The sequence below is a fragment of the Eumetopias jubatus genome, unplaced genomic scaffold, assembly GCF_037043125.1.
Source record: "Eumetopias jubatus isolate StellerSeaLion01/CBP00866 unplaced genomic scaffold, mEumJub1_p1.0 scaffold_16, whole genome shotgun sequence".
Lineage (NCBI taxonomy): Eukaryota > Metazoa > Chordata > Mammalia > Carnivora > Otariidae > Eumetopias > Eumetopias jubatus.
The window spans coordinates 40,382,942-40,410,137 of record NW_028274822.1 but is presented as its reverse complement, the minus strand read 5'-3'; the positions used below and the strand labels follow the sequence as shown (position 1 = coordinate 40,410,137).

General features: G+C 42.8%; 1 protein-coding gene across 1 annotated transcript in view; it reads right to left on the bottom strand.

The window, feature by feature from the left end:
• Positions 1–5,820: 5,820 nt before the first annotated feature.
• GAREM1 (GRB2 associated regulator of MAPK1 subtype 1) overlaps positions 5,821–27,196 on the bottom strand; it is a 190,204-nt gene continuing 168,828 nt past the window's right edge. Inside the window, 3 exon segments of the mRNA XM_088019436.1 lie at positions 5,821–6,718; positions 8,411–8,577; positions 23,657–24,829. Coding sequence (XP_087875562.1) covers positions 5,821–6,718; positions 8,411–8,577; positions 23,657–24,829 — 2,238 coding nt within the window.

The window sequence follows — 27,196 nt, the reverse complement described above, 5'->3', positions numbered from 1 at the left end:
TGGTTTTTCTATGCCCTGCACAGTTGTGCTTCTGAGCACACAGAAACTGCTCTTTCTCTCTCTCTTTTTCTTTCTCTCTGTCTCCTTCCTTCCTTCCTTCCTTTCTTCCTCTCTTTCTCCCTCCCTTCCTTCCCTTCTTTCTTTTAAAAAGATTCCATCTTTAAGTAATCCCTACACCCAACGTGGGGCTCGAACCCACAACACTGAGATCAAGAGTCAAACGTTCCACCAACTGAGCCAGCCAGGCGCCCGACTCCTTATTTTCACCCACTGCCAGTAGTCCTAAGATCAATCGTGGCTTGGTCATTCTACCGTATCTACTACTCAATTGCCTGTGTCTTTTAGAACCAATATTTCACTCAGTCGATGGGCACATACTGATCTTTTTTAGTTTGTTTTACATCCATTAAAGAATTGAAGTCATTGGCTTAATTAAACTGTTAGAAGAGAATGAATTCATTGGCAAATCATATCCATTAAAGAACTGAAGTCATTGGCTTAATTAAATTGTTAGAAAATGAATTCATTGGCAAATGATGCAAACGATCTGGGACCTCTGAACAACTTCATATCTTGCCATCTTTTAAAAAAGTCTACTCAGAAGTCTTAATGATAAATACATTTCATTTGTGTCATTTTTTTTAACTTTACTGTTATCTTGATCTTGATGGCACAAAGCCTGGCCACCAGCAGGAATGTGATGTTATTCATGCTGTCATTCAATAGAACCCCAAATAGCATCTACTTTGAAGACACAACAATGGAGACATAAGCCCTGATAGGAAGAGCTTATAGCTTACAAAGGGACAGGAAGCTAGGCCAGCACAGAGGGCAACCTAACTGGCTTTGGGGAATGGTACTGGTAAATCCAGAAGGAAGTGTATGACTCAGCTAAGCAAGAAGGGACTGGGAAAATTCATTGCAGTGAAACAAGAATTTACCAAGTGCTTAATCATTCTTTTCAATGAGTTGGCTTTTTCTAACCTCAAGATATTTGACTCTAACCCACCTTATTAATAAACTCAAATTTACTTTGCAATTTTCAGTTTGGGGGAATCATATGTCCTAGTGTCCGTTTGATGTAAGTACTCCTAGGACCTTGAGATAGATCCTTGCATGCTTTAGCCAACCCCATCCTACAGGTTCAACGCTACATGGTCTTCCAGTGCTTTCCCCCAAAACCCAGGGAAGTGGCCACCTATGGATTTAGTCATAAGCTTTATCCCTGTGAAACAGGACAGAAGGTTGAAGGCTTAAATAGAAGATGATTCGAACTGCAAGAGGATCAACTTTTAAATTTTCTTTATTTATAGACATTTCGGAACCATTTAAATCAACAATGAATTTTTTTAGACAGAACATACCATGTTTATCTTGAGGTACACATTGGGCCCATTAGATAATGCTCTGGAAAGTAACACAACTGGTAACTGGTAGTTAACACCCCCGGTTTTCCAAGCGAAGAACCTATAAAGACAGTTACAAAATTCTTAAGAATATACCCTTTCCATTTAAATCAAGGAAAACTCCCCCAGTTTTTAATTAATTGAGTTCAATTTTTAGGCTTAGCTTAAACAATTATTTTAAATGGAACTTAATATGAAAATGGGAGAAAAGGTTGATAGCTAAGAAATGATCTGAGCCCGACTACATGAGATTGTAAACAAAGGAAATTTATAATCTGATAAGCTCATTACAAAATTCATAGCCTAAAAATTAGACAGAGCAGCAAAATTACAGAAGATATTTATTTGTACATAGTTTTAACTGATATCACGTTTACCCCTTGTTTCTGGTTTTCACAATGAGATCAATTTTAAAACAAGTTTTTTTTAAAGATTTTATTTATTTATTTGAGAGAGAGAGAATGAGAGATAGAGAGCACGAGAGGGAAGAGGGTCAGAGGGAGAAGCAGACTCCCCGCCGAGCAGGGAGCCCGATGCGGGACTCGATCCTGGGACTCCAGGATCATGACCTGAGCCGAAGGCAGTTGCTTAACCAACTGAGCCACCCAGGCGCCCTTAAAACAAGTTTTAAAGACTAAACTGCAATGTGACTTGACAAGAAGGGGCCATGAGAATTCCACAATATTACAACCCCACAGCATAAAAAATCCTACTTTCTATCATTTGCATTCTGGGCATTTTACTCTTTTTGCCCTAGCAGCCCATTGCCTTTATATTACTAGATAAAGAGTGGGAATTGATAGAATGGTCATAGTTTCTGAAAGTCTCGTGTGTCCAACAGCAGATTTAACTTTTCTGGGGGACTGACGTTGAAATTTCCTTTGAATGGTTCATGAGGTACTTTGGAGAATGGTTTTGTTTTCCAGTTTGTTATTCAAAATGTTAATTTCATGCTCTTTAGGCATGATAAGTAGTGACTTGTTACACAAAGTGTTTGGAAAATGAAGGACCCTCTATCATCCACATCCACCCCCTGAACTTCTCAAGGAGCTGTATGGATGGTGTGCAGGTGGTTCTGGAATGTGAGCAGAGGGTGTTTATGCATGTGTCTGAAAACAGTTGGAATGGATTGTCATAACAGTTTCCCATAAGATTGTTTTATTTCTACATGAGACAAGAATAAACGTATCAATTTAGTCAAATGGGCAGCTTGCTGAAACTTCATAAACTTGAATGGTATATGTGGGTTGAAAGAGTATAAATGTAAATTTCACAGTTCATAAAGTTGAGCAGCTCAACTTCAAGGAGAAATGGGCTGGCATTTACAAGATTCTAAGAATCGGTCTGGGAGTGTGTGAGTTCTCCCTTCCAGCATGAGTTAGGTCCATATTCTACACTTTAGCTGCTTGGTTTGGCTTATTGCTGATTTTCTTTTCTGATGGGGGCCATGAATTTAAACCCCAAGGAGGGTCCTGTTTAGACAGACACTTTCCCCCAAGCCCCACGGTCACCGCATTGACTGCAGGGAACCTGCCAGATATGCTGTCTTGACCTGGTTGGGTTAGCAAAAGTTCTGCTTCTGGGGATCTCTAGAACATCATTTCTCACTGCGAAACTGCAGCTCTCAGCAGGGAAAGGCCAGTTCCTCCCCATCCCTGCGCTGCGTCTCTTGCTGTGATCCTTTCTGCCTATACGTGCCTTGTCTAGTCAGGGTGCCAAGGTCCTCTACAAAGTGTTCAGCTCAGGAATGGCAACTACATGTATCTGTGCCTTTGGAGATGCCAGGAGATAGTTATCACAGTTAAAAACATTCCTAATCGGTAAAAGAGAACATTAGCCAGTGGGAGTCCGAGACACTGTCAGCCTCCGACATATTCTAAGTTTTCATGATCAAGTGGCGTTGATTTTCTTACCCCTTTAATAAAGCCTGCCATTTCTTCCATCTGTGATTCTTTAAAGACAGAACACACTTAACTCTCCATACATCCAACTGCCCAGAAGATTTCCCGTCTCTCTTACTCACACATTTGCAGTCTCAGCAACTGTGATTTTAAATATAAACATCATGAGCTCCAAGAGGGCTTTTTTTTTTTTTTCAGCACTGTCGAGTCATACCAGCATAGTGCCTGGCAATAAACGGTGCTCAACAAATTTGAATAGAGGACCCAAAGGCCATAGCGCCTGCCCCCAAGTAGTCTCTATATTACCACCAATACAAACGATGTACACATGCCAGGACAAAAACCAGAAACTATTTGTATCAAGTTTTTGCAAAAGAAAACACAAAAAGAGAAACATACAAGGTGTCAGCTGTTTATGTGGGGCAGCCTTCATAGTAAACCCAAACCCACTCTGTTCTTCCCGCCGGAATCTGAGAATTGTGTCCAAGGGTCAGGTGCTTAAAAGCAGACTGAGCAAGGATTTGCTAGAGAAAAACGTGCAGCGTTTCAACTGCAACCTCTGTTTTTATTTTAAAAGGAAGTGCTGAGAGGTTAATGTTGCCATGGAAGTAGTTGCTCACACAGAAGGATGTTTTTTTAAACATAAACGTCACTGAGGGGTCTCATGTCAGGTGAGTGTAGGACCGGAAACTTCCGTATAGATTTTTCAATTACTTCTGAAGGGGCGCTCCAGTTTTCCTTATGGGATGCATTTTACCAAGAGTATTTACATTTTGGGAGATGTGTGAAGGGAGAAAAAAAAATGCCTTAAAAAAAAAAGATTTAGGATGGAAAATGAGAAGAGGTTCAATTCACCTCAATTCTAAAACAGGAGATGGATTAAGAATATCTTTAATGTCAAGAAATAAAGCCATATTGCATATTGCATGTTGCGTTATCGTGGGTCTTGTCTTTACCTTTGTTTAGGTATTATGGTGAGCAGGAAGAGTGGATAAAAAGATAGAAGCTAATCCTGCAAGTCATATTGACGCCTGGTGGGCTGACCTCAGTCACAGACGTCTGCACATCCAGAATCAGACTAGTGGGGGAGGCAGGGCTAGGGCTGGTGGCTTGCTCAGAGAACTAGAACTTTTCTAAGATTTACATTCCTTCAAAAAGTCAACAATGATGATGAGGTCCTATTTTGGAATTTTTAATTACATCTGTCAAGAACTGTCAGAATAATGTCCTGGAATTCTTGGAATAAAAGTATGGTAATAATGTATTTTCTTTGGACAAGAGGAAAGAAGAGGCTTATGAACGAAACAAGTGTACTTACTGATACTTTATAAAAATTACTCAAAAGATGAAGGTCGTCAGTCTGATTTTTGAGCTCTCCTGAAGCACAAGCGTGTGGAGAACACCTAACACACTCTGAGAAATGCTCTTCAGGCCTCTTGCTGTTAGACACCGGGGAAAAAAGAAGACCCTCAAACTGGAGATGAATTACCCTCTGACAAGAAACTACCATTTTCCCAGACATTGGCATGCAAGTATTACATGCAAACCACCGCCCATGGGCTTACAATCAAATTTAATTCTTTAATACAGACCCTCTACTGATTTCTTCCAAGCTTTCAGTGATGAAGCCGAGTCAGACTGAGCTTCGAGGGGAAGGGTTCTGAGAATCTTTGGAATCATTCTGTCCACTCTTCCTAAGAGCGTCAACTTAGTTAACGGCCCCAAACCTCAATGGATCTTTGAAAGTGAACAGATGTTATCTAAAATATGAGACTAATAATGATGTTTAAAACATGTTTGTATTGTGTATCAAACATGTATATATTCTGGGTTTTTTTCCCCACTGCTCAATAAAACTAGCAGCAGTTACAGATAAATTATTGTGGTCATGATTTGTATTATTTCATACATCCTCTATCAACACGTGACTTTTGGAAAATGCCTTTTGATGAAAAGATCCCCACCAAGCATATAACAAACAGTAAAGTGTCATTTCATATCACTAACATTTTCAGGCACAAGAGTAAAACAATTAGCATTGAGCAATCCAAACGACAGAGCACAGAATAGTTAATTGTCTAAAGTCGATTCCCCCAAAGGAGAGAACTGTTGTTCAAAAAGTGTTTTTTTTTTTAAGTTCTTTTTTTGTTTTTTTTTGTTTTTTTGTTTTTTTGATTCTTACGGTTTTCAGCTTTGGCTATTTTGTAATAAATATCATACCTTCTCGCATAAACCTACTTGGGTGAGAATTAATTCTCTGAACATGCCTTTTGTCTTTGAGCAGCTGCTGAGTGATGTACAAGGCACACCTCTAAGTGTTCTGTACGGCATTTTTATTGATGTACAAAATAGCCTGTTCACCATTCAAAAACGTAATCTGCATAGTAAGAGTTTTTCTTATCCCTATTTACAGAGAAGGTTTTTAGTGCAAAAAACATGGAATTGTGTCCCAGCCCACCCCTTCTGGCACACACATTTGTCCATTTTGTTCAATGCTAGCTGGGGTTATTTGGCTATATTTTGGGCCTCCAGCCATTAATGAATTGCATTATTTTCTTCACCTGCAGTTTGCTCAATTTGAAATCCTCGGAGAGGATTTCTTCCGTCAGCTGAACGAGCAAATTCCCATCGATCTTTTCAGTAACGAAGAATGATATGACATCTTCAGACAAACCAATAAACCGTAACGACTTGGACACTTCTTCTATAGAGAGTCCTGACAGGTCAGCGGGCGGCTGCCACGGGGAGCCATCGCCGCAGGACCTGGGGGCCAGCTGGAGGTGGAGCGGAGATGAGAAAGGGTAGGTGACGGAGAAGATGTCCTGCATGCCCTTTTTAACAAAGTACTGGTCTTCAGAGAGGTCCGGTGACCCAGACTCGGGGTCTTCCTCAGCACCATCAATTTTCAGAGGCAAAGGAGAAGTGTCCAAGGCAGCTTTCTCTTCCACTGGTTTTGGAGCCCTGGGGGGTAAGGCAGGGCATGAAATACTCTGCTTGGTTGTGTCAGCAGCCAGAGTTTTCTCATCTGTGCTCTCCACAGAGTAGCTGGCCGACTTGGGACAGGCAGAGACGCTGCCGCTGAATTCTGAAGTGACGGAGCCAGGGGGACTGGCCGTGAGCTCGTGGCCGTCCAAATCAAAGGGTGCTGGGCAGTTTCTCTTTGGTGTGCCTGGCATCTTCTGTCTGGGGTAACTGTAGCTCCTGCTGGGACCCAGCAGGAAGTCGCTCCTGGTCTGGCTCTCCGACGCTCCCGAATAATGGTTGGGCCATGAGAGCCTGGAGGAGAGTGTGTCAGCAGAGGGACTTCCCATCGGGGACTTGAGGTCCACAGAATCAGTTTTCATGCGGTTGCAGGGGTAGCAGGACACAGGTGCACTTTCGGAAGGACTTGTGTCGCTTTTAGGAACGCTGCTTAAGAGCAAACACAGAAAGGGAGGGGAGTCAAAAGTAGAAGCCAAATATCGAGCTGACCCTTATCCCCCAGATGTCACTTGTGAGTAGAAAAGGACAGCTAGGAAGAAAAATACAGTACTTCTTATCATGAATCCAATAAAGTACCTGCTAACTTCACCGGGTTTTAAAAAAAGTCTTTAAGTTACTAAAATTCATCGATAATTACACAGATATGAATTATAATGATTTAAAAGGTTATAGTAGAGGTGGCAAATATATATATATATATATATTTAATTTAACTAACAAGAAAATCACTGTGAGTGGGTGCCTGGATCTTTACAATGAGAAAAAAAAATTTTTTTTTTAAGATTTTATTTATTTATTTGACAGAGAGAGACACAGTAAGAGAGGGAACACAAGCAGGGGGAGTGGGAGAGGGAGAAGCAGGCTTCCCGCCGAGCAGAGAGCCCGATACGGGGCTCGATCCCAGGGCCCTGTGATCATGACCTGAGCCAAAGGCAGCCGGTTAATGACTGAGCCACCCAGGCGCCCCATGATGAGAAAAATTCTTAAGCCATGTTTAGGCTTATCACCAGTAGGTCGTGTGAATGACGAGTAATGTCTGCAGCGGGTCAGGGTGGCTCGAGAGCTGCAAATGGGGGCCTCGTGCCTGTCATCCTTGGGCCATGTGACAAGACTACAGCACCAGCACCTATGACTCTATTTCCATCCCAAAGTCTGAGGTGAGAAGAAATGCGTCAAACACAATGCTTGCCTTGGCTTCTATTCAACTGAGTAAAACTAGCATAAGGATTTCAACGTCCAGAGAACAAAAAATAACTGCAAAAGAGAGCTATTTTACATGGTGAAGACCAGACATGGAGCAGTGCCTTCAACTCGGGGGCCATATTTTAAGAGTGACAGGGAAGCCAGGGTGTGCTCAGAAGTGGGGTGACCAGGCTAATGAGGGACCAGGCTGCGATGCCAGGGGAAATAGCTGGAGGAACTGAGGCGATCTCTTTGGAGAAGAGAAGACTTACATCTTAGCTGACTTCAAATTGTTCACAGGCTGACAAAGAGAAGCAGGGACGATCTTTTTTTTTCCCCCCAGAGGTAAGAAACAGTTGAAACTTACGTGGAGATAGATTTCAACTGGATATAGGGAAAGATTACCAAAAAATCACTGGCATTTGCCAGCGATGGAATGAGCTGCAGTGCAAAAGGAGGAGCTCACAGCACTGGAAAGATCCAGACAGAAGCGAATGGCTACCAGACTGCAGCGGTCAAGAAGGGATTCCCGTACTGGGTGGAAAGGCAGAACAGAGCCAACAGGACCCTTTCAGCTCTAGGTCCCGGTTGAAGGTGCTGTCGTCTGTCTGCTTGTGCAGAAGTGGGAGTGCAAAGAACGAGAGCCTGGTTTGTGAGAGCTGGTGGCACTCCGTGGCTTGCTTTAAAGAGAATCCAGTCGGCCCTTATTGCGGAGTTTCTCACCTCTACTGTGGTTTCTTTCCTTCCTAGGACACTGGTTCTTCCATCCTCGCTTGAAACCAACAGGGGCCCCGTCATGCTTTTCCAGTGAAATTCTTTTGTGTTTAAAGAACATGTCCTCTCCCACCTCCTGCCCAGGCTACAGCTACCCTTGGCACTGTTCTCAAGAACCGGCGAGCTGGCCGACAAGAAGGCGCGTGCCCTGGCGTTAAGACTTACATGTCGTGCAGCCCTGACGAATAGTAGGACAGGGTGGGGCTGGGAGAGCGAGTCTGCTGCCGCGCTGGCTTGGCCGTACGAGGAGGGACCGAGGGGCTTGTGGACAAAGGCTTTGCGCTTCGGGGTGGAACAGGAGGGGCGTTCAGGAGCCGGCACTCTTCCCTGACCTGGCGCAGAAAAGAACACTCCGGGTTAGCAACAGACTGACAGTGGGTCAAGTTGCTACTCTTAAAACAGTAACGGCAGGGGCATAAGGCGGGGGGTGGGGTGGGGGGGGTGGGCGTGGGGGGTGGGGGGTGGGGGGGCGGAGCGAGAAGACCGCAGCACATAAGGAGGATGATAAACACAGGTGCTGCCCAAGATCAAATCCACGCCTGTCACGAACTTGGCGGGACAGACCGATTTTCAAGGGGACTGCTTGGCAAACGCCAGTTGCCACTGAACCGTGGCCAGTAACGTGAACGACAGCGAGTTCAAGGGCCAGTGATGTGTGAGCTGTATAAAACGGAAGTATTAAGAAAATAAGGACATAAGGCAATTATGATCTTAATAGAGGATCAAACTCTTCTATTGTGTTGTTGTTTATCCCCTGTTCAAACTGAATTCAGTGTGATCCAAACCTTTGGGACTGGAGGCTCTTCTCCAGGGTGGAGGCTCCTTCTGAAGTTATGTGCAGGGCTTCTCCCTCCTAAGTGTGCATGTGAATCACCGGGGATCTCAATGGGCAGACTCTGACTCAGCGGACCTAGGGCGGGGCCCAGGAACCTGAATTTCTAACTAGCTCCCGGGTGTCACGGATGCTGCTGGAACAAGGCTGCAGATGGGGTAGTGAGGCAGACTTCCAAACCCCAAATAGCACTTTTCACGAGGGCTGCCTCTAACTTCCTTCAGCTTCACCTGGGAGAGGATTAGGTGACCTGTGAGGTCCATGGCTTGCACGAGTCTGCGGGCTGTTGCCCCCCCACACCCCCCCTTTTCTGTTCCATTCACAGAGGCATTCGAGAATAGGATTCTTTTTTAATGAAGCGGACATTTTTAAATGTACTTCTCTGTGTCAGGCAGCAGGGGGCAGTTTATACCTGGTTCTGCTAGTCTACCCTAAGCCACACAGGTAAAAACAGCCAATTCTGACTTCGTCAGAGAGGTCCTTGCCTGCTTTTAGGCCGTGTTCCCAACAATTTTTTCACCTTTGCTTTCAATTTCTTTCTGTCCCCGCAGCTCTGGGGGTAACGAGGACAATGAAACAGCAAGCTTCCATTAGCTTTGGTATTGGGTTTGCTTAAGACCAAATAAAATAGGTTCACGTGACATTGCATCCTCTACCACCTACATGGCACACTGGGCCTCTAACTGGCTTCCCAGAAAAAAACAGATGTTACGAAAAGTCACATGACCACGCAAACCTCAGTTCTAAGCGAAATGGAAGCAATTTAAAAAGTCTCATCTGTTACATTTCTTCCTAGCACAGAGGATCATTGCTCCCACCCAGAGGACCCGCAGCTCTGGTTACTGGGACCCACTGGTGATCGTTTTTCATTTGGAAAAGCTCTTTAGGCTGAAACGAAGTATTCTGAGCAGCAGATTCTCTTCTCCAATAGCTGTAGGCTTTTCCCTTTTGAGTTTTTAAAAAAGAGGTAGTGGAATACTACAGAAAGAAAATCTGGGAGGACATGGGTTTGGATAAGGGAGAGAGAGAGGATTATTCAGCTGGCTCGGGGTGGGGGGCGGGGGCTGGGAACTCCTGCACCACTGGAGGGTCTGCTTTTCTTTTTTTTAAGATTTTATTTATTTATTTATTTGACACACAGAGAGAGACAGCTAGAGAGGGAATAGAAGCCGGGGAAGCGGGAGAGGGAGAAACAGGCTCCTGGCTGAGCAGGGAAGCCTATGCGGGGCTCGATCCCAGGACCCTGGGATCATGACCTGAGCCGAAGGCAGACGCTTAACAACTGAGCCGCCCAGGCGCCCCCAGAGCGTCTCCTTCTCTTAAGGAGCTGAGAATCAACTAGGACACTGAAAAGCTCTGGCCGGGTTACCCCACTGGGCTGGCTTTCAGGATTATATATTGGTTACAAAATAAGTAACCAAGATAGTGAGTCAGTTTCCCTCTTGTTAGTGATTTGTACAGGAGCCAACTATGTTTCTTTTCTTTCTTAGGGACTATCTATAGAATCTAGGATGGATGGGTGTTACTTTATTATACATATGCCTGATTCTGTTTATGCTTACGGTAACAGGAATCATGGAAAACATAAGATAAGGAGCCTGCCCTATAGCTTTTTAATTTTTAAAATAAACAGTTCCTTTTCAATACTGGGTTAGAGAAAAGCAGCACGGGGAGAACATGGTTAAGGCTGAATTTGATTTAGAAATTTCTAAGTTCTGGAAGTAGTCATTAACTGTGACGTTTCATTAGGGCTCACTTACCTAGATGTCAATTATGATATGCTGAGATATCATGACAATATGCATCTTAATTCCAAGTAACTGACTGACTTAGGTCTCGGAACACAGAAAAGCGGCCACCTGTGACCTATGGGAAGTCTCCTCTTCCTGTTCTTATAACTAAGGTCACTTTGAGCTGGTTCTGCCAGCCTCTTCTGTAACGGGGCAGTCCCGAAGAGCTTTCCAATAGGTTTCCCACATGAGAGGAGGTGTGGAGAGGAAGTAGTGGAAAGAAGCATTTGTAGGGCCCGGAGTCCGGGGAGGTGAGCTATGGCTTTAACTGGAGTGTTTATAGCTAAACTCCAGTCTATATCAGAGATACAGGAAGCGTTTGGGGTGGCCACAGGACTCCTGAAAGGAGTAACTGTGTGTGTGTGTGGGGGGGGTTTCTCACTCTTAGGAGATGGGGTGGAGTCAGTGAAGAGATGCTACTAGAAGGTCAGAGAAAGGTTCTCTTCCTTTGTGAGGAGAGGGCTATTCGGGTGTCATTGTGAGTCTAGTGGCAAAGAATCAGGCTGATTTGAAATCCATTTTGGAGAACAGGTAGTTCTCCAAAAAAGCAAAAACAAAAACAAAAACAAAAATGACTTTAAAAGGACCTGGCAAGAATTCAGATGTAATTTTGTAGAGGCACAAAAGGGCCAGCTTGTGCTGCTCCAAGCAGGTGCATTAGGGTTGCTTGGCACTGAGCACAGCTGACTACCTGTTCTCTACATGTTACGTTTAACTTGTAGAGGCACAAAAGGGCCAGCTTGTGCTGCTTCAAGCAGGTGCGTTAGGGTCGCTTGGCACTGAGCACAGCTGACTACCTGTTCTCTACATGTTATGTTTAACTTGTTACTTCCTTTCTTTCTATTTGAAAGATTTTGTTTTAAGTCATCCCTACACCCAGCGTGGGGCTCGAACTCACAACCCCGAGACCAAGAGCTGCATGCTCTACTGATGAGCCAGCCAGCAGCCCCCCAACTTTATTACTTTCAACTTATTGCTGCAGATTCTCAAATGAAGTCATATGCAGTTTATGGGAAAAACTATACACTTTGGTGAAATATATACATTTTGGGATCCAGAAGTTACAAATAGTGAGGGTTTACTGTGCCATCTTACTTCCTACCTCCTACGCCCTTTTAACAATAATTGTTCTACTTTGCTTCTTGATTGAATTCAACATGGGACATATATATCCAAGAGGAATGTAGTTCTTTTTGAAATGAATTTTATCTGACAATAAAAAGCAATTTACAAGACTGGATGGCCAATCACCCTATTTCCAGTTTCCCTCATATTCAATTCCACTTTCAAGTGCTACATTTTCAGTGGATTCCTTGTAAAAGTCTCAGCATGTGGCTTTCATCACGTTACTTCCCATCTCCAGTGGCACCCTCCGATTGCTGGATAAAGTTCAGCCTCCTCTGCTTCCCATTGAAGCCTTCTGCAGTCTTTCTGGCTATAGCTGGTAGCCACAGAAATTATTCCATCTTATTCCATCTTTCTAGTTATTTCTCCCACCACTCCTCTATATGAGCACAGGTCCATCCAAAGAGGCAGGTTCAGCGTCGCCTGGACACGCCTGTCCTTGACTGTTCCTCTCTGCTGTGGTTCTTACTGCCTGTCTCTTCCTAAATGCCACTTCCCAAGGTCCAGTCCCAAACATTACATGCTCGGTCTGGGACCACTGCTCGTGGCCACCTGTACGTGTCACTACTTCTGAACTCAGCTCACACTATTTATATGTACTTACTTTCCGCGTATAGTCAATTAGCCTGCAAGTGAAAATGGTAGGGACTCTCATCGTTGTTATTGGTACCCTGTGGATGACAGAGTTTGGGGATTCGTCACCTCGGGTGCAAATATGTCCCACAGAATGCTAGGTAGAGGTTAACAGGTGTCACAAAGAAATACAACAAAAAGGCACTTTTATTTAAAAATGTATACTGTAAGAATGCCTTTTATATTTTTATGTGGAAATTGTTATTGATAAGTCATTTGGGCTGGATGTTAACTTTTTGTGTGTCCTCATATTAGTGTCGATCTTGCGAAAAAGTGCGCCAGCAGACCTGGCACATGACCACCCTCAACTCTAGCCCCACCACACTGGACATAGCAGGACTGTGAAAATGACAAGGTATTTCTAAATCGGGAAATTGTCAATCCTCCCGAATAACTACTATTCTCAGTGAGGATATTACAGAATACAGCATGGCTGGTGGACTAGAGTCCTTCTCTTCCTGTCCAACACAACATGTATGGCAGCATGGGAGGGTGAGGTACCTGGATTATCAGGAATAAACCTCCAACGCTAGTCCTGAGCGAGGGGCTGGCGTTACTGTCTATTGCAGGTTATGCATGACCTTTGCTACTGGTTGATCATTTCCGGTTATGAGCAGTTTGGGTGTTTGCAGAGAAGCTCCTGGCTCCTGCTGGTTAGGACAGGGTCAATGAACACAACATGGACTCAGGTGGCAGCAGGGACAGCTGGCTCCCTGCTGTCCCCAGAGCCTTGCTTCACGAATTCTCTGGTCTAAGCTCTTCTTTCCGGGGCGCCTGGGTGGCTCAGTCGGCTGAGTGTCTGACTCTTTTTTTTGGCTCAGGTCATGATCTCAGGGTCATGTGATCAGCCCCGAGTTGGGCTCTGCACTCAGCAGGGAGTCTGCTTGAGATTCTCTCTCTTTCTCCCTCCCTCTTCCCAACCCCCCCCCCCGCTCACATGCACACACAGAATTTCTCTCTGAAAATCAATCAATCAATCTTTTCTTTCCAGGAGTTACACCTCCAGTACAATTACCTCATCCTTGCTCCTTCACGGCAGGGCCTTCCCTTTCATAAAATGCTCAATGATTACATTCTTATCAAATGTAAGATACCACTACTCAGGATTAAGACAACTCTCCTTAGCATTCATGCAGCAGACTGCTAACCCAGGGCTAAATATAAAGGTAATTTATTGAAAGGTGGAAATGGTGAGTTCTGCTCTTTCTAGAACACTCTCTAGTCACCTTTCTTTAGTGTGCAAGGCTTATTCATGTGACTGCCATCTAACACACTGACATAATTTAATAGTCAGGGTTTGAAGTAAGCTGTAAAAGGTCTCTGGGGGCTAAGAGCTGAGATCAGAGCCACTATCTACTTCCACTGTCCCTAAATGTCTGAAGAACATGGCCATCCCTTTCTCTTTTCCTACACACATTAATTCCATTTTGCTATTGATTTGTTCAAATGTATGTTGAGTGCCTATCACATGCTCACTGAGCTAGTGTTACATATACAAAAATGAGTAAGTTCATGGAATTAGTTGGGAAGAAGGGAGACAAACATATAATCAAGACACAAATTGCTCCTGTAATAACAGAAGTAAGAGCAAAGGTTTTATTCAAGGGGACAGAAGAAGAATGAATTCATAGGAAGTTGTACTGAGAAAATCTTCAGGAAGAACGAATTATGAGTGTGCAAAAGGCACAGAGGCATGAAAAAAAAACCCAACAAAGTGATGCTTGGGTCTGGGGGCTTCAATGATGAGGCAAGTACTGGTGCCATTTATCAGACAGAAACTTAGAAGGAAGAACAGAGCTTGGGAGAAGCCAAGGCATTCCATTTTGAAAATACTGAGCTTGAGTTTGATGCTCTACCAACAGGATCTGCGTGATGGTGGCATAGGGATCTCAGACGAGAAGCAAAGCAGGCTGAACCTCTAAGGAATGGGCAGAAGAGGAGACAAAGAAGGAGGAAACGAGTGACTATTTTACCAGTCCCCAAGCAGAACCCTGCCCGAATGGCGTCAAAGAAGTGAAGGGAGGGGAGGACAGCAGAATGGCGGTGTAAGGATGACAGCATGTCAGGAAGTCAGGAAAGGTCTGGAAGATATGTGAGAGTTAGCAGGTCACTGGGGCTCTTAAGTAAAAGAAGTCAGAATGAAAAAAAAAAGAAAAAGAAAAAGGCTTGGAAGACAGATTCCAGTGAGTCAAAGGTAGAACAGGAGGTGAGGGTGGACTCGGGAGGGCACATCACTCTTTTCAAGAATACTGACTAGAAAGGAAGGGAAGAGGCAGTTATTAGAAAGGGACAGAGGATTGAAGAAAGTATGGCTTTTTTCCCCTTAAGCTTGGAAGAAACTTTAAAAACGTACCCGGGTATATACATGCACACACATAATAACCTGGAAGCCTCCTGGAAGTGCTTACTGACTCCTAGGACCCATGCTTTCCCTTCATCTAAGAAGACGGAGAGGGGAACAGACATTTTTCCATTGCTTTCTGCCTTAGCCATTCCATCACTGGCCACTGTAAAGCTAGGAAAGAAATTAAGGGTAACTTATTGTCTAACAGCCAGAGCAAAGATGGAACACACACCCAACAGAATGAATGACTTAGGAAAAGTTTCATGTTTCTAAGTGAAGGTGGTCAACAAAGTCAAAACCCAACCCCAATCTTTGGTTGAAATCAAACGCGTCATAGAATGGGACTATTTTCTTTATTTTCAGAATACTGTCCACAAAGTTTAACTTGCTTTCCTGACTCCGGGAATAGCATTTAACTGTCCTTTCCCCTCTCCGCTCTCTTCAGCTCTAACTCCGTGTGCCTGGGAGGGAACTGAGCACAATGTAAAGGACCAATCATTTGTGAAAAATGGACAAGAAGGTCTTCTCCCTAAATAGCCACAGTTAAAAGTAATGCATGAGAATTTATTCGAAGTAACAAAGCTCATTATTGCATGGTTTGAAAACAAGGTTACATGTATTTGTTAATGTATGTTTATTATATGTAACGTTTGTTACACAAAATTGGAGTATTTTATATACATTACCTATGATCTAATTTCTTTCTCCTGTGACATTAAGTTTTTCTGACACTTCTAGGGATTAAAAGAACACAAGAAACCAAGGACACACCAAGTGTTTATGAAACAGCACAGTGTAGGAATGGGGGGTTTTGGTATAATATTCCTTGGAAAGTTTTCATTTCTTTCTTGGAACTCTCTACTTGTCTTCTCTGGAAGAAGTAACACTTTTTATACCTTTTCACTAACTGGACCAAAGAGACTGCTTAGGAAAAGTAAATGGAACACTTACTGTGACATCTTTCGTGTAGCCATCTTTTTTGGGGAAAAAAATCAGTTTTATCGCAGTGTACTCAACTTTTTTAAATCCATGGCAATGGATCTGGAGACACCTGCTGACAAGGACATACACTTCCCTTGTCTGTGGTTTAAAACGTACCATCACATGCCTGAGGGTGAAAATCTTCTGTCTCAAAGATCATGCTGCTTAGAATCATAGGCAGTCACGGAAGAGATTTCGGCATCACTTAGGCGGGGTAAGGATCATTTTGTTTCTTTGTTGATAGTGATTCAGAAAATACCCAGATACTTTAAGTGAGCTTGATCTACAACTGGACTCACCTGTACTGTGAATTTTCTACTCTAAAAAGCCAACTTCAGGATAATGTGAGCAATCGAAAGAAAGGAGTTTTGTAACCATGCTTCCTTGAACTTTGCAACTTTGCCTTCAGTGCATGCCCTCTGCCCTGGGTTTTATATTGCTTCCCACACTCCCTCTCCGAGATAACAAAATCATTACAGCCTTAAGAAATCTTATTTATAAAGAGGCTTTTATACAAAGAGTTCATAACCCTGTCACATACCCATCAGGATATTTTCAGCCAAACAGAAATGAAAGTTTATAATGACAAAATAGCAATAAATGAAACTCTATGTGATTAATTACGCAAGGGTAGATGTGATTTACAGTCAAAATCCTGATTCTTAGATGAATACTTTTTTTTTTTCCTTCCAGTTTTATACACTGACGATAAGGACCTAAAGACAGACCTGGGTTTGAAATGACCTCCAATCTCCAAGCCTCAGGCAAGGGAGGCAAGGCGGAGGCCACTTACTGGGCGGCAAGAAGGGCAAGTGGTTCTCAAAAGAATACTTGTTTAAATTCTAGGGTGCTTCTATGGACTCAGAAGAAGGAATATGCCATTGGGGGAGAGAATAAAGCCCTTTTCTGAGTAAGGAGTATAATACATGATAGATCTATTTAAATAGTATATAACCTTCACATTAATATGATTTTGTGCAAATGGTACTCAAGAGTGCAGATCTGAAAACAAGAGCTATCTCAGAATATTATAATTATTAGCATTCTCATCATTGAGACTTTCAAACGGACACAGGAGAAAAAACACTTCTTGGTTTAGAAGGTTTCATTTAAAAACAAATAACCTACACGAAACCAGAGGCAATTAATTTCAAAATTACCAAACACAGTAATAATTTAGTCCTTATTTCAATTAACAAATGGGAATGTAGGTATGGCTTGCTCTCAGAGTACTCCTCAAAAGTTGTAATTAAAATTAATTAAATGTCAAATGCCTTAGGAGACCTCATTAATTAGTGGAATCCTGAGAGACAATCTTTTTGTAGAGCAATTACTTTGAAAAATAAAGTCACTTCCAGATTAATCTTTTTAGTACCTAAACCTGAATATTAATATGTCAGATTTATTTAAGAAAATCTGGCTTTTAATGCCTTTTCTAAAGTTAACATTTGATACAGGGCAAAAGCCCAAAGAGAAAATAAAATAAAAACTCACAGTCAAATCAGTTCTCACAGCTACTTCCCTTAGTTTATAACAAGCATCTTTTTACAGCTTTTTTCCTAACTTTGGTAGTCATGTGAGGTCCCTAATTCTGTAGGGTGGATACCTCCAGGTGGTGACACCTGGTTACACTGTGATCTAGCTTAGCCATGCTGAGGAACAGAATTTGCCAAGGCAACTTGTTAGTCTTTTTTTTTTTAAAGATTTATTTATTTATTATTTATTTGTCGAAGGCGGGGGGAAGGATAGCATGAACAGGGAGCCCGATGTGGGACTTGAGCCCAGGATCCTGGGATCATGACCTGGCTGAAGGCAGATGCTTAACCAACTGAGCCACCAGGCGTCCCAGCAACTTGTTAGTCTTAATATTTCTATACAGGTTTGTCTGGGAATTCCAGTTTCTTGATATGAGTTTGTAGCCTTGAGCCATGTGTGGCTTTTTCACAGGTACTCTAAAGCTCTTCAAAACCCCAACTGCCCCCACGAAAGGATTAGACATTACTGGGGTCCAGGATGCTGAGCATTTCTGCACCTCTTCGATGAGTACAAATCTGGCTCCACAGCTGGGTAACTATAACGTTAACACCTAGCTTATCAAATGGATATTTTAAAAGTCAGATGAAAAGAATGTTTTGTTATTTTTAAACCCAATTAGGTTTTTGTAATATCTCAGAGACCAGTAAAATGAAACTACCACACATGCTTTTGGAATGTGGGGACAAAGGGGTCCTGCCTGGGTGCTGGACTGACTATGGAGGGAGATGCGCCTGTTCCCGTCAGCCTCCTTGACTCTTTGAAGAGGACTTATACCCTCATTAAGAAAGGACTGAGGGAAAAAACCTCCCAAAAATCATTTTCCATCTGACCCTAAATTGGAATCTGTCCCATATTAAGTTATGGCTACTATTTATTGAACGCTTACCAAGTGCCAGGGAACAGTGCCAAGTACTTTGTACAGTACACCATGCAATGAAGAAGCTGTTATTCTCCCCACAGGAACTGACTCAGGGAGGTTAAATATTTTGCCAAAGGTATGAAGCTACTATGTGGTAGGGTGAGGAGGATTCAAATCCGTGGCTCCTTTTTTTTTTTTTTTTTAAAGTAGGCCTCACACCCAGCATGGTGCCCAACGCGGGGCTTGAACTCACGTCCTTGAGATCAAGACCTGAGCTGAGATCAAGAGTTGGATGCCCAGGCACCCCTCAAATCCACGGCTCTTAAAGTGATGTTACATGCCTCTAATTATCTACCACATAGTGTGGCAGATCACTTCTCTCCCTGCTTCTGTAAATTCCACTGAGAAGGGGAAATGAAGACTCCTGGGAGGTGTGGCATTTCTTCAACTGTTCAGCCTGAGGCAGATCGGATACTCTTGACTCACTTCGGTATAGCTCAGTCTATTTTTCCAAGCACCTATTGGACTAGGTCCCATCAAATGTGGCATTAAATTCACATTTATGAGTGAGTCTTATTTTTCCCAAATACCAACAACACAGCATGCTCCACCACAAGAGCTTTATTTATGATGGACTTTCAGCCTTATATAGTGAGTATGCTACCAATCCATCTTATAACAAATCCCTGCACCTAGTTTCTCAGGGGCTATCGGGCATCCCTGTCTATCACCATGGTTAACAAACTCTTCACCAATCTGGCAGTAATAACTGGTTTAAACCAGTGGCTCACAACCTAGTTCTTTTTTTTTTTTTTTAAAGATTTTATTTATTTATTTGACAGAGAGACACACAGTGAGAGAGGAAACACAAGCAGGGGGAGTGGGAGAGGGAGAAGCAGGCTTCCCGTGGAGGAGGGAGCCCGATGTGGGGCTCGATCCCAGGACCCTGGGATCATGACCTGAGCCGAAGGCAGACGCTTAATGACTGAGCCACCCAGGCGTCCCACAACCTAGTTCCTTTTATGATTTTCTTTTTTCATGAACCTCAGAAATTGCTGTAACGTCAACAACCAAGCAAGAGTGAATATACTTTTTTTCTGTTACTGAGGTTGTGGGAGGATACTAATCCCCGGGTTCTGGAGTCCCCAGGTTGGATACTGCTGCATAAATGGTTTTACAAGAGTCGTGATCCTGCAGTTTTGATAATGACTTGTAATTCAGTGTGTAGACTCGGGCAGTCTGGGACTCAAACCTTCTATTTATAGAATTTTATGCAATATAAAGCCTTTCCATTATTGTTTTCCAAAACGGCATCTTCTAAAGAAGGGGGAAAAAACCCAGCTTGTTGAGTGTTTCTGGGTAAATATTTTAGACCAATTAGCCAGTACCCAGAAAATTAAGATTATGGATAGAGGCCCATGACGTTACAAAGTAGAGGATGTGTTTAGAATAAATGTACAAACCAAAAGGATAATCCACTTAAGAAGGACTGTCAGGTCATTCTGATTTGAGGGCACGTTGCACAATTTAAAAAAGTGAGAATGTCGCCATTCAGTGAGCTGGGTATGCGCCCTCAGTTTGGGCTCATCTGCAACAATTCTGAGGGATACAAGTGGCTACATCCTTCTTAAACTTGGAACTATGCTTACTTTTTCCCGGGATATTCCTATTGGGAAGGGAATAGCCTCTCATATTCTGGAGAAATAAGTGGCAGAGTTTTCTTTAAAAAAAAACCTGTATTCAACAATCTTTACAAAGATACATGAAGACTAGCACATAATTCTAAATAGCCACATCAAATACAAAGTGTAGCACGGCTACACCAATTACTCCCCCACTGAGGATTTTCTACTGAGCCCCACCACCTAGTTTTCCGCTTAAGATAAGGGGAGGAAAGTGACCCAGATATCACCAGAATTGCAGCACAATTCGGGAAACACAGTAAGCGTTATCGTCGTAGGGGAAAGATTTACTCTCACGGTCACAGAAAGAAACAAAGACCACCAAAATGTGCTGGAGACAGAGCACAAGTACGTGTTATAACTTCAGACACTGAAGTAGGAAGGGAAGGAGGAAGAGAAGAATTAGGAGAAAAGAAATAGGTGGACATGCAATGGAGCCATTCTATCCCTGGATGTTAACACGAATGGGTCATGCACTGTGGCAAGGAGAGTGCATTCGCCAAGTACCAGCTTTGCTTCCCTTACTATGAAAGACATGCTTTCTTTGACTCCGTTCCATTGCTCCAGCACCTTCAATCCGTAAAGACCTGGTGGGAGTTGTCAACTTCCCAGATAATGTCTCACTTGAAAGCTTATCACTGTCTTTAATTATCAGGCAGGATAGCTGTTGGGTACATGGTATGTCTTTCTCCCAGGACTCACTCACTCCAGTATAACTTTCCAGAGAAGTTTTATTTAATTCTGTGGGAGCGCTTGAATTTATGCCCCATTAAAATTCCCTTTTGAAAATTACAAGCTGAAGCCACATCTAACAATTATGACGTTTCTTTGGATCCCACATAGTTCCTAAAAATGGAAAACTCATTTCATGGTCACAGAGCCAAGAAAAAATATGACTTCATTTGGAAATGCCTAATTTTTTAAAGTAAATTAAGTGATTTCAGGTGTTTAAAAAAATTTTTTTTGAGATTATAGCATTCTGTAAACACTGGACATGCTCTGAAAAGACTCTGTTGTAAGATATTACATCTGAGACTAGAGACCAAAACTCTTCCTGTGAAGTTTGCCCTTGCTTTCAAATTTAACTCTCATATTTTTTAGTACCAAGGTCAAGAATACAGCCTCTTAATATTTATGTTCTTACTCATCTTTTATTATGCCACAGAAAAAACAACTGGCGCTAGCTTCCTATTTCTAGACTTAGTTACATAATGACTTAGGGTATGACCATCATGGATGAGTCAATCATCTGACAAACATGAGTTCTGACTATGTGCCAAGTAGGACCAAAGTTCTACAGGAACAGCTCACCTGGTCACGCTCCTATTGAAGATCAGGGTTCCAAGCTTCCAGTAACATCAAATACATAGTTGAATTGAGACACACTGACCACTGCTTACTTTCCAGGAGGACTGTCCCCTTACTTTTTACCTGCTTTTTTGGGGGTGGGTTGGGGTGGGGGAATATCCTCTGACATGAATAAAAATACCAAGGACTCTAACTTCACCAAGACTTCCCCGAAATTTTCCACAGCCCCTACTAGGTACTGGGATCTCTGGGCTTGTGTCTTGGGATCTATGAAGATCCTCCAAGGAGCAAGGTAAAATCCAGGTCTGCAATCTCTGAGGAGTTCCTGCATCTTAGAGCAAATAGCCGGTGGTCGGGGGAGTCCCCCTCAGGAAACTCTGCAGCAATGAGGTCCCTGCATGGACAGCTAAGCAGGATGCCTGCCCAACATTCAGGGCTGTCCATGACCTGGCTCCAGCCTTTTCAGCCATCATTGCCCTTCATACATTCTAGTCACCCTATTCTACTGACTCAACAGCACTTTGTTTTCCCTCACCTGTCTGTCCCAGCTTCCTTCCATACCTTTGCTCATGCTATTCTGTCTGGAATGTCCTTCTTTCTCATCTCTCTGCTCTTTTCACTCATGCATGTTCCGTCAGCTCATTTAAAATGCCATTATCTCCATGAAGACTTCTCTCATGCATCACCCAACTAGAAGTTTCTTTCTCCTCTGAATTCCCACACATCGTGTCTCTCTCTTCTATTGTTTGTCACTTTTTTTAAAATATTTTTTTAATTTTATTTATTTATTTCAGAGAGAGAGAGAATGAGAGATAGAAAGCACGAGAGGGAAGAGGGTCAGAGGGAGAAGCAGACCCCCCCGCTGAGCAGGGAGGCCGATGTGGGACTTGATCCCGGGACTCCAGGATCATGACCTGAGCCGAAGGCAGTCACCCAACCAACTGAGCCACCCAGGCACCCTGTTTATCACATTTTAACTTGTATGCCAGTCATTGCATTTCATTTGTTAACTTCCCTATAAAACTGAAAGATACCAGAGTCCAGAGGGCAGGTCCTATTTATTTCTTGCATCCCACTCAGTGTTTCCATGGTTTTGAAACTGGGTTCTGCCACGGCTACAGGGTTCCACAGAGGTATCCTGAGACCACCAGGGAGAGCAGAGAGAATGGATGCATACGGAGACATCCTCCCCCTAAATGTGCTTCAGTCAGATGGGTTCTGAATCCTTCTATTTACTGTGATTTGTGTAAACTTTTTTTTTTTAAAGGATTCTGCCAGAGATAGGAAAAAAAAAATTGCAGTAGACACTGTCAAATAAATGAACAGAACTATACCCAATGTCTCTAATGCTTCCTCGATTCAGATATAATGAAATCCAATGATTAAAAACAAGAAGCAAAGGTGCAGAGAGTGCCTGTCAATCAAAGAACATGGTCAAAACAGAGGGCCCTTTCTCCTATCCCATACTGACCTTTTTACAGTAAGATTTGATAGAAGCCTCTGGAGCCATGAGTAAGTTATGTTTAAGGTGTCAAATAGAACCACTCTGGCTTGGGTTCTGCTCTGGTGTGTGTCCATGTACACAGGCACATCTACCATGCTTTGATCTCAATGTAATTTCAGGGAAGTTGGAAGGGTTAGAAACGACGCTGATGTCTCTTGATCTTCATTCTCACCCCTCTCCCCCAAATACATCTACTCTTCCTTCAGTCGGCCCCACCACTGGCTCTAATATCCACTCTGTTGCTCAGGCTAAAATCTTCATTCTCACCCCTCTCCCCCAAATACATCTACTCTTCCTTCAGTCGGCCCCACCACTGGCTCTAATATCCACTCTGTTGCTCAGGCTAAAATTCTAGGAGTTTTCCTTGACTTCCCTCTTTCCTTCACTACCCACACCCAATTTGTCAGGAAGTCCTGTTGGGTCGTTCTGAAGCAGCTCATTTCTCCCCGCCATCCACTGCTACCAGCTGCTGTGGTTCAGGGCATCATCATTTCATACCTCCCTTACCGTAATGTCTCTTCTCTGGTCTCCCACTGTCTGCCCCCTCCTCCCTATTATCCATTCTCCAGGCAGCAGCGAAAGGCATGTTTAAACCTTTTCCTATTCAAAAGTCTCAAGGTTTTAAAAACTTGAACTCCTAACTGGTAAAAATAATCTAGCCAGCATTTATATTTCACTCCAAATGAAGCAAATTTGCTCATCCCGATCATTTCCCAATGGGAAGTTTTCCTTTCATTAGGAAAGAAGATAAATTAGTAGGTGACCGACCAGAGAGACGGAAGGACTGACGCATCACTAGAGAACACAAATGACTTACGGCTTCAGATTTGGGAGGCACTGGAGGTGGAGGTAGGGCAATCTCTGAAGACTTCATGGCTACTCCCAGAGTTCCGGGCACAGGAAGAGGAGAAGTCGCACATTTGGACCGGATGGACCCTCTAGACTGATCGCATCGGCTCTTCTCGCTCAGGGAACGCGTGAGAGGCTGATGGCTGAGCTTGCCGTCCTCCAGCCAGAGCTCTTCATAAGGAAGCTCTGACTTCCCCGGGATGCCTGCCGATTCTTCACCGGCTTCTGGGAAAAGGTAGTCGCTCCCACTGTCACCCAGGTCCTGATAGGGCAGGATGTCATGAGGAAAGGGGGCCCACTCGCCCCCCAGGTCCCTGCAGCCATGGAGGTTCACCTCACTGTTGCCATGGAGATTGTTGCCATACACACAGACGGAGAGCCGGTGGAAGGACTGGGTGAGCTCATCGCGGGCATAGCTAAGAGAATTGGGCACGTGGTTGTGGCCAGAGCACCTGCCCTTCTTGGGGCTCTTGCAGTCCTCATTCCAGTCAGTTTTCACATCTCGGACAGCCCGGGAATACTCGTCGATGTCGAACTGTTCTTGGCAGATACCCAGCCAGTGATGGACCAGGGTCTCGGGCCACACGTCTCCCTTTACCAAGTGTTCTGGGAGGCTAAACTTGGGGACCGTCAAGTGCAAAGGGAAGTGCATGGGGAGGATCTTGTTGTTCCGCAGCACACAGCAAACCACCACCGTCTTGGTCTGGATGTTCACAAACTTGTAGCGATGCCCCTCGCGGATGAAGTGGAGGTCGTACGGGTTCCTGGGTGGAGGGCTGGGCACAGTCACGTTCACGGGGAGCCTGGTTTTCTCCACAATGTTGCGGATGGTGTGTTCGCCCTCCTGCATCTGAAGTTCCAGGGGACTCCGGGTGCTAAATCTGCCCTTGCACTGGAATGGCAGGCTAATGCTTTCATTGGTCCGGTGATTCATGCAGATCAGGCATGGCATTTTGCCTTTTCCCAGCTTGCTGATGGAATTGAGCTTCCCGATCTTTTTGAAGATTGTGTTGAGTCGTGACTTTTCCTTGAAAGTCTTTGCGTACAGGATTTCTGCCTGCCCCATGAGAGTGAGTTCATCCCCAGTACAGAGGGTGATGTTATAAACTTCGGTGTCCTCATTGCATTCACCTGAAGCAACCTACAATAGGATAAACCAAGTTTGAGGTGAGCTGCCTTTAGTCCATTTCCACAGAAAAGTAGAGAACTCGCCATTAAGACACACAAGCACGCATACAAAAAGGAAAATGCTGTTCCCAAACTAAATTTAGCTACTCCATTTCTTTTATAATGTTTATATGGCTAACAGTAACAAGAAGATATTCGTTTAGACTTGTAAAAACACACTTTGTTCTGAAGAAATGAGCAATCTGTTCATTAGTAAAAATTTGGGAAATACAGAGAAAAGACACAAAAAGAAATAACACCCACGGGCCTGATTCAGAAATAGGCATGGTTAATGGTTTGATAAACATTCTTCCAGTTTCTTTGTCTATGCAGAGTAGCATATCATATGGATAATTATTTTGGGACATTACTATTATCATTCTGTCTCTTCCAGTTATTAAAAAAAAAGTTTCCATGAACACCACTGTAGAAAATTCCTTATTTTTTTTTTACTATTAAAATTTTATGAAATTTCCTAAAATTGGAATTGGGACAGAGGATGTAAAAATGTTTTATTTCTCCCTGTTCTTTAATTTTATTATACAAACTATTCATGTTCATTGGCAAAAATATTAGAAAATATAGATGTAAAGATGAACAAATTCTATGGTCTTACTACTAAAGATAATCTGTATTAACAATTTTATATAAATAGAGAAAAAGAGAAATAGATGTGTCATCTATCTTGGAGATATATAAATACACACACACAACTTTGTTGCTTTGTTTCTCACTATATTTATTTTCTTGTGTTTAAGTATAAACGGTCGGTTGCCAATACTGACCTTATGTATTTGATTATCTGGGCATATGCCTTAATTTGTCTGACTAGCTCCTTATTGTTAGACAGATGGGTTTTCCCAATGTTTAGCAATTATAAATAGTACTGCAGTGATTTTTTTTTACAGTTCAACTATTTCCTTTGGAGAAAGGCCCCGAAGTAGAATTGCATGGACAAAGCTGTAGATATATATTTGAAAGGTCTAATATGTATTTCCTATTGTGCTTCATAAATGTTACACTTATTTACACTTCTTCCACTTTATGAAATTATCTGTCTCTCCATACCCATGCTAAGTAAGTTTAAGGTTTACCAATATTAAAGGTAAAGCACGCATCCTGCATTTATTTATTCACGTTTTATTTTGATTTATTTATTAGGGTAGTTGAATATATTTTGGTATTCATTTATCTGGCCATTTAGATCTCTTCCTTTGTGAATGTCTGTGCCCTTCACCCATTTTTCTATTGGGATGGTCATCTTATCGATTACTTTTTATGTCATGTGAATGTCATTTATGCTATATATTTTCCAATTTGTTGGGTGAATTTCAACTTTATAACTTAAGTGCTAAAGTTTTTTCTTCCTACGTAGCAAACATTTTCAAAAATTTTCCTTTGTAATTTCATCCTTGGGTGGTATGCTTCTACTAGTTGAGATATCAGTGGTTCTGAGTTAGGGGTATTTTGCTCCCACTCCCCAGCCCCTGGGGACATTTGACCATGTCTGGAGACATTTATTGATTGTCATGGCTGGGAAGGTGCTACTTATATCTAGCAGGGAGAGGCTAGGTATGTTGCTAAACATGGTACAATGAACAGAACAGCCCTTCACAGCAAAGAATTATCTAGTCCAGATTTCAGTAGTGCTGAGGTTGAGAAAAACTGAGATGATTAGCCAATATTTTCTTCTAGTATTTTGATGGTTTATTAACTGTTTCACTGATTTAATTAAAATTTCTTTGATGGACTATTTAAGGTAGAGGTCTAACTTCAGTTTTTTCTTAAAGATTTATTTATTTGCTTGAGGTGGGGAGGGAAAGAGAGAGACAGAGTCTTAAGCAGACTCCGCGCTGAGTGCGGAGCCCTACACCGGGCTTGATCTCACGACCGTGAGATCACAACCTGAGGGGGAAGCAAGGGTAGGATGCTTAACCGATCGTGCCACCTAGGCACCCCCAACTTTAGTTTTTTAAACAGTTAACTGACTGTCCGGTATACTTCTTAAATAACTATCTCTTTTCATCACTGATTTGAAATGTTACTTTGATCATGTACTAAATTTATAAAACACATACACATTTGTATACTTATATTTGCATCTACTGTGAGACCATTTATCCAAATGACCTTTCTGTCTATTTTCTCATTTTAACTATACTGATTCAATTTCTACATCTTTATCTTACATGTTCAGATCTGAAAACAAAAACCCTCATTTGTGGTTATTCCAATTCAAAAAGTTTTTGGATGGCAAGAAACAAGAGAAGCAAAGTCAAAAATCAAGTAACAGTCTGAGAGAAAATATCTGCAATATCTCCACAAGAGTGAACCTCCCTAA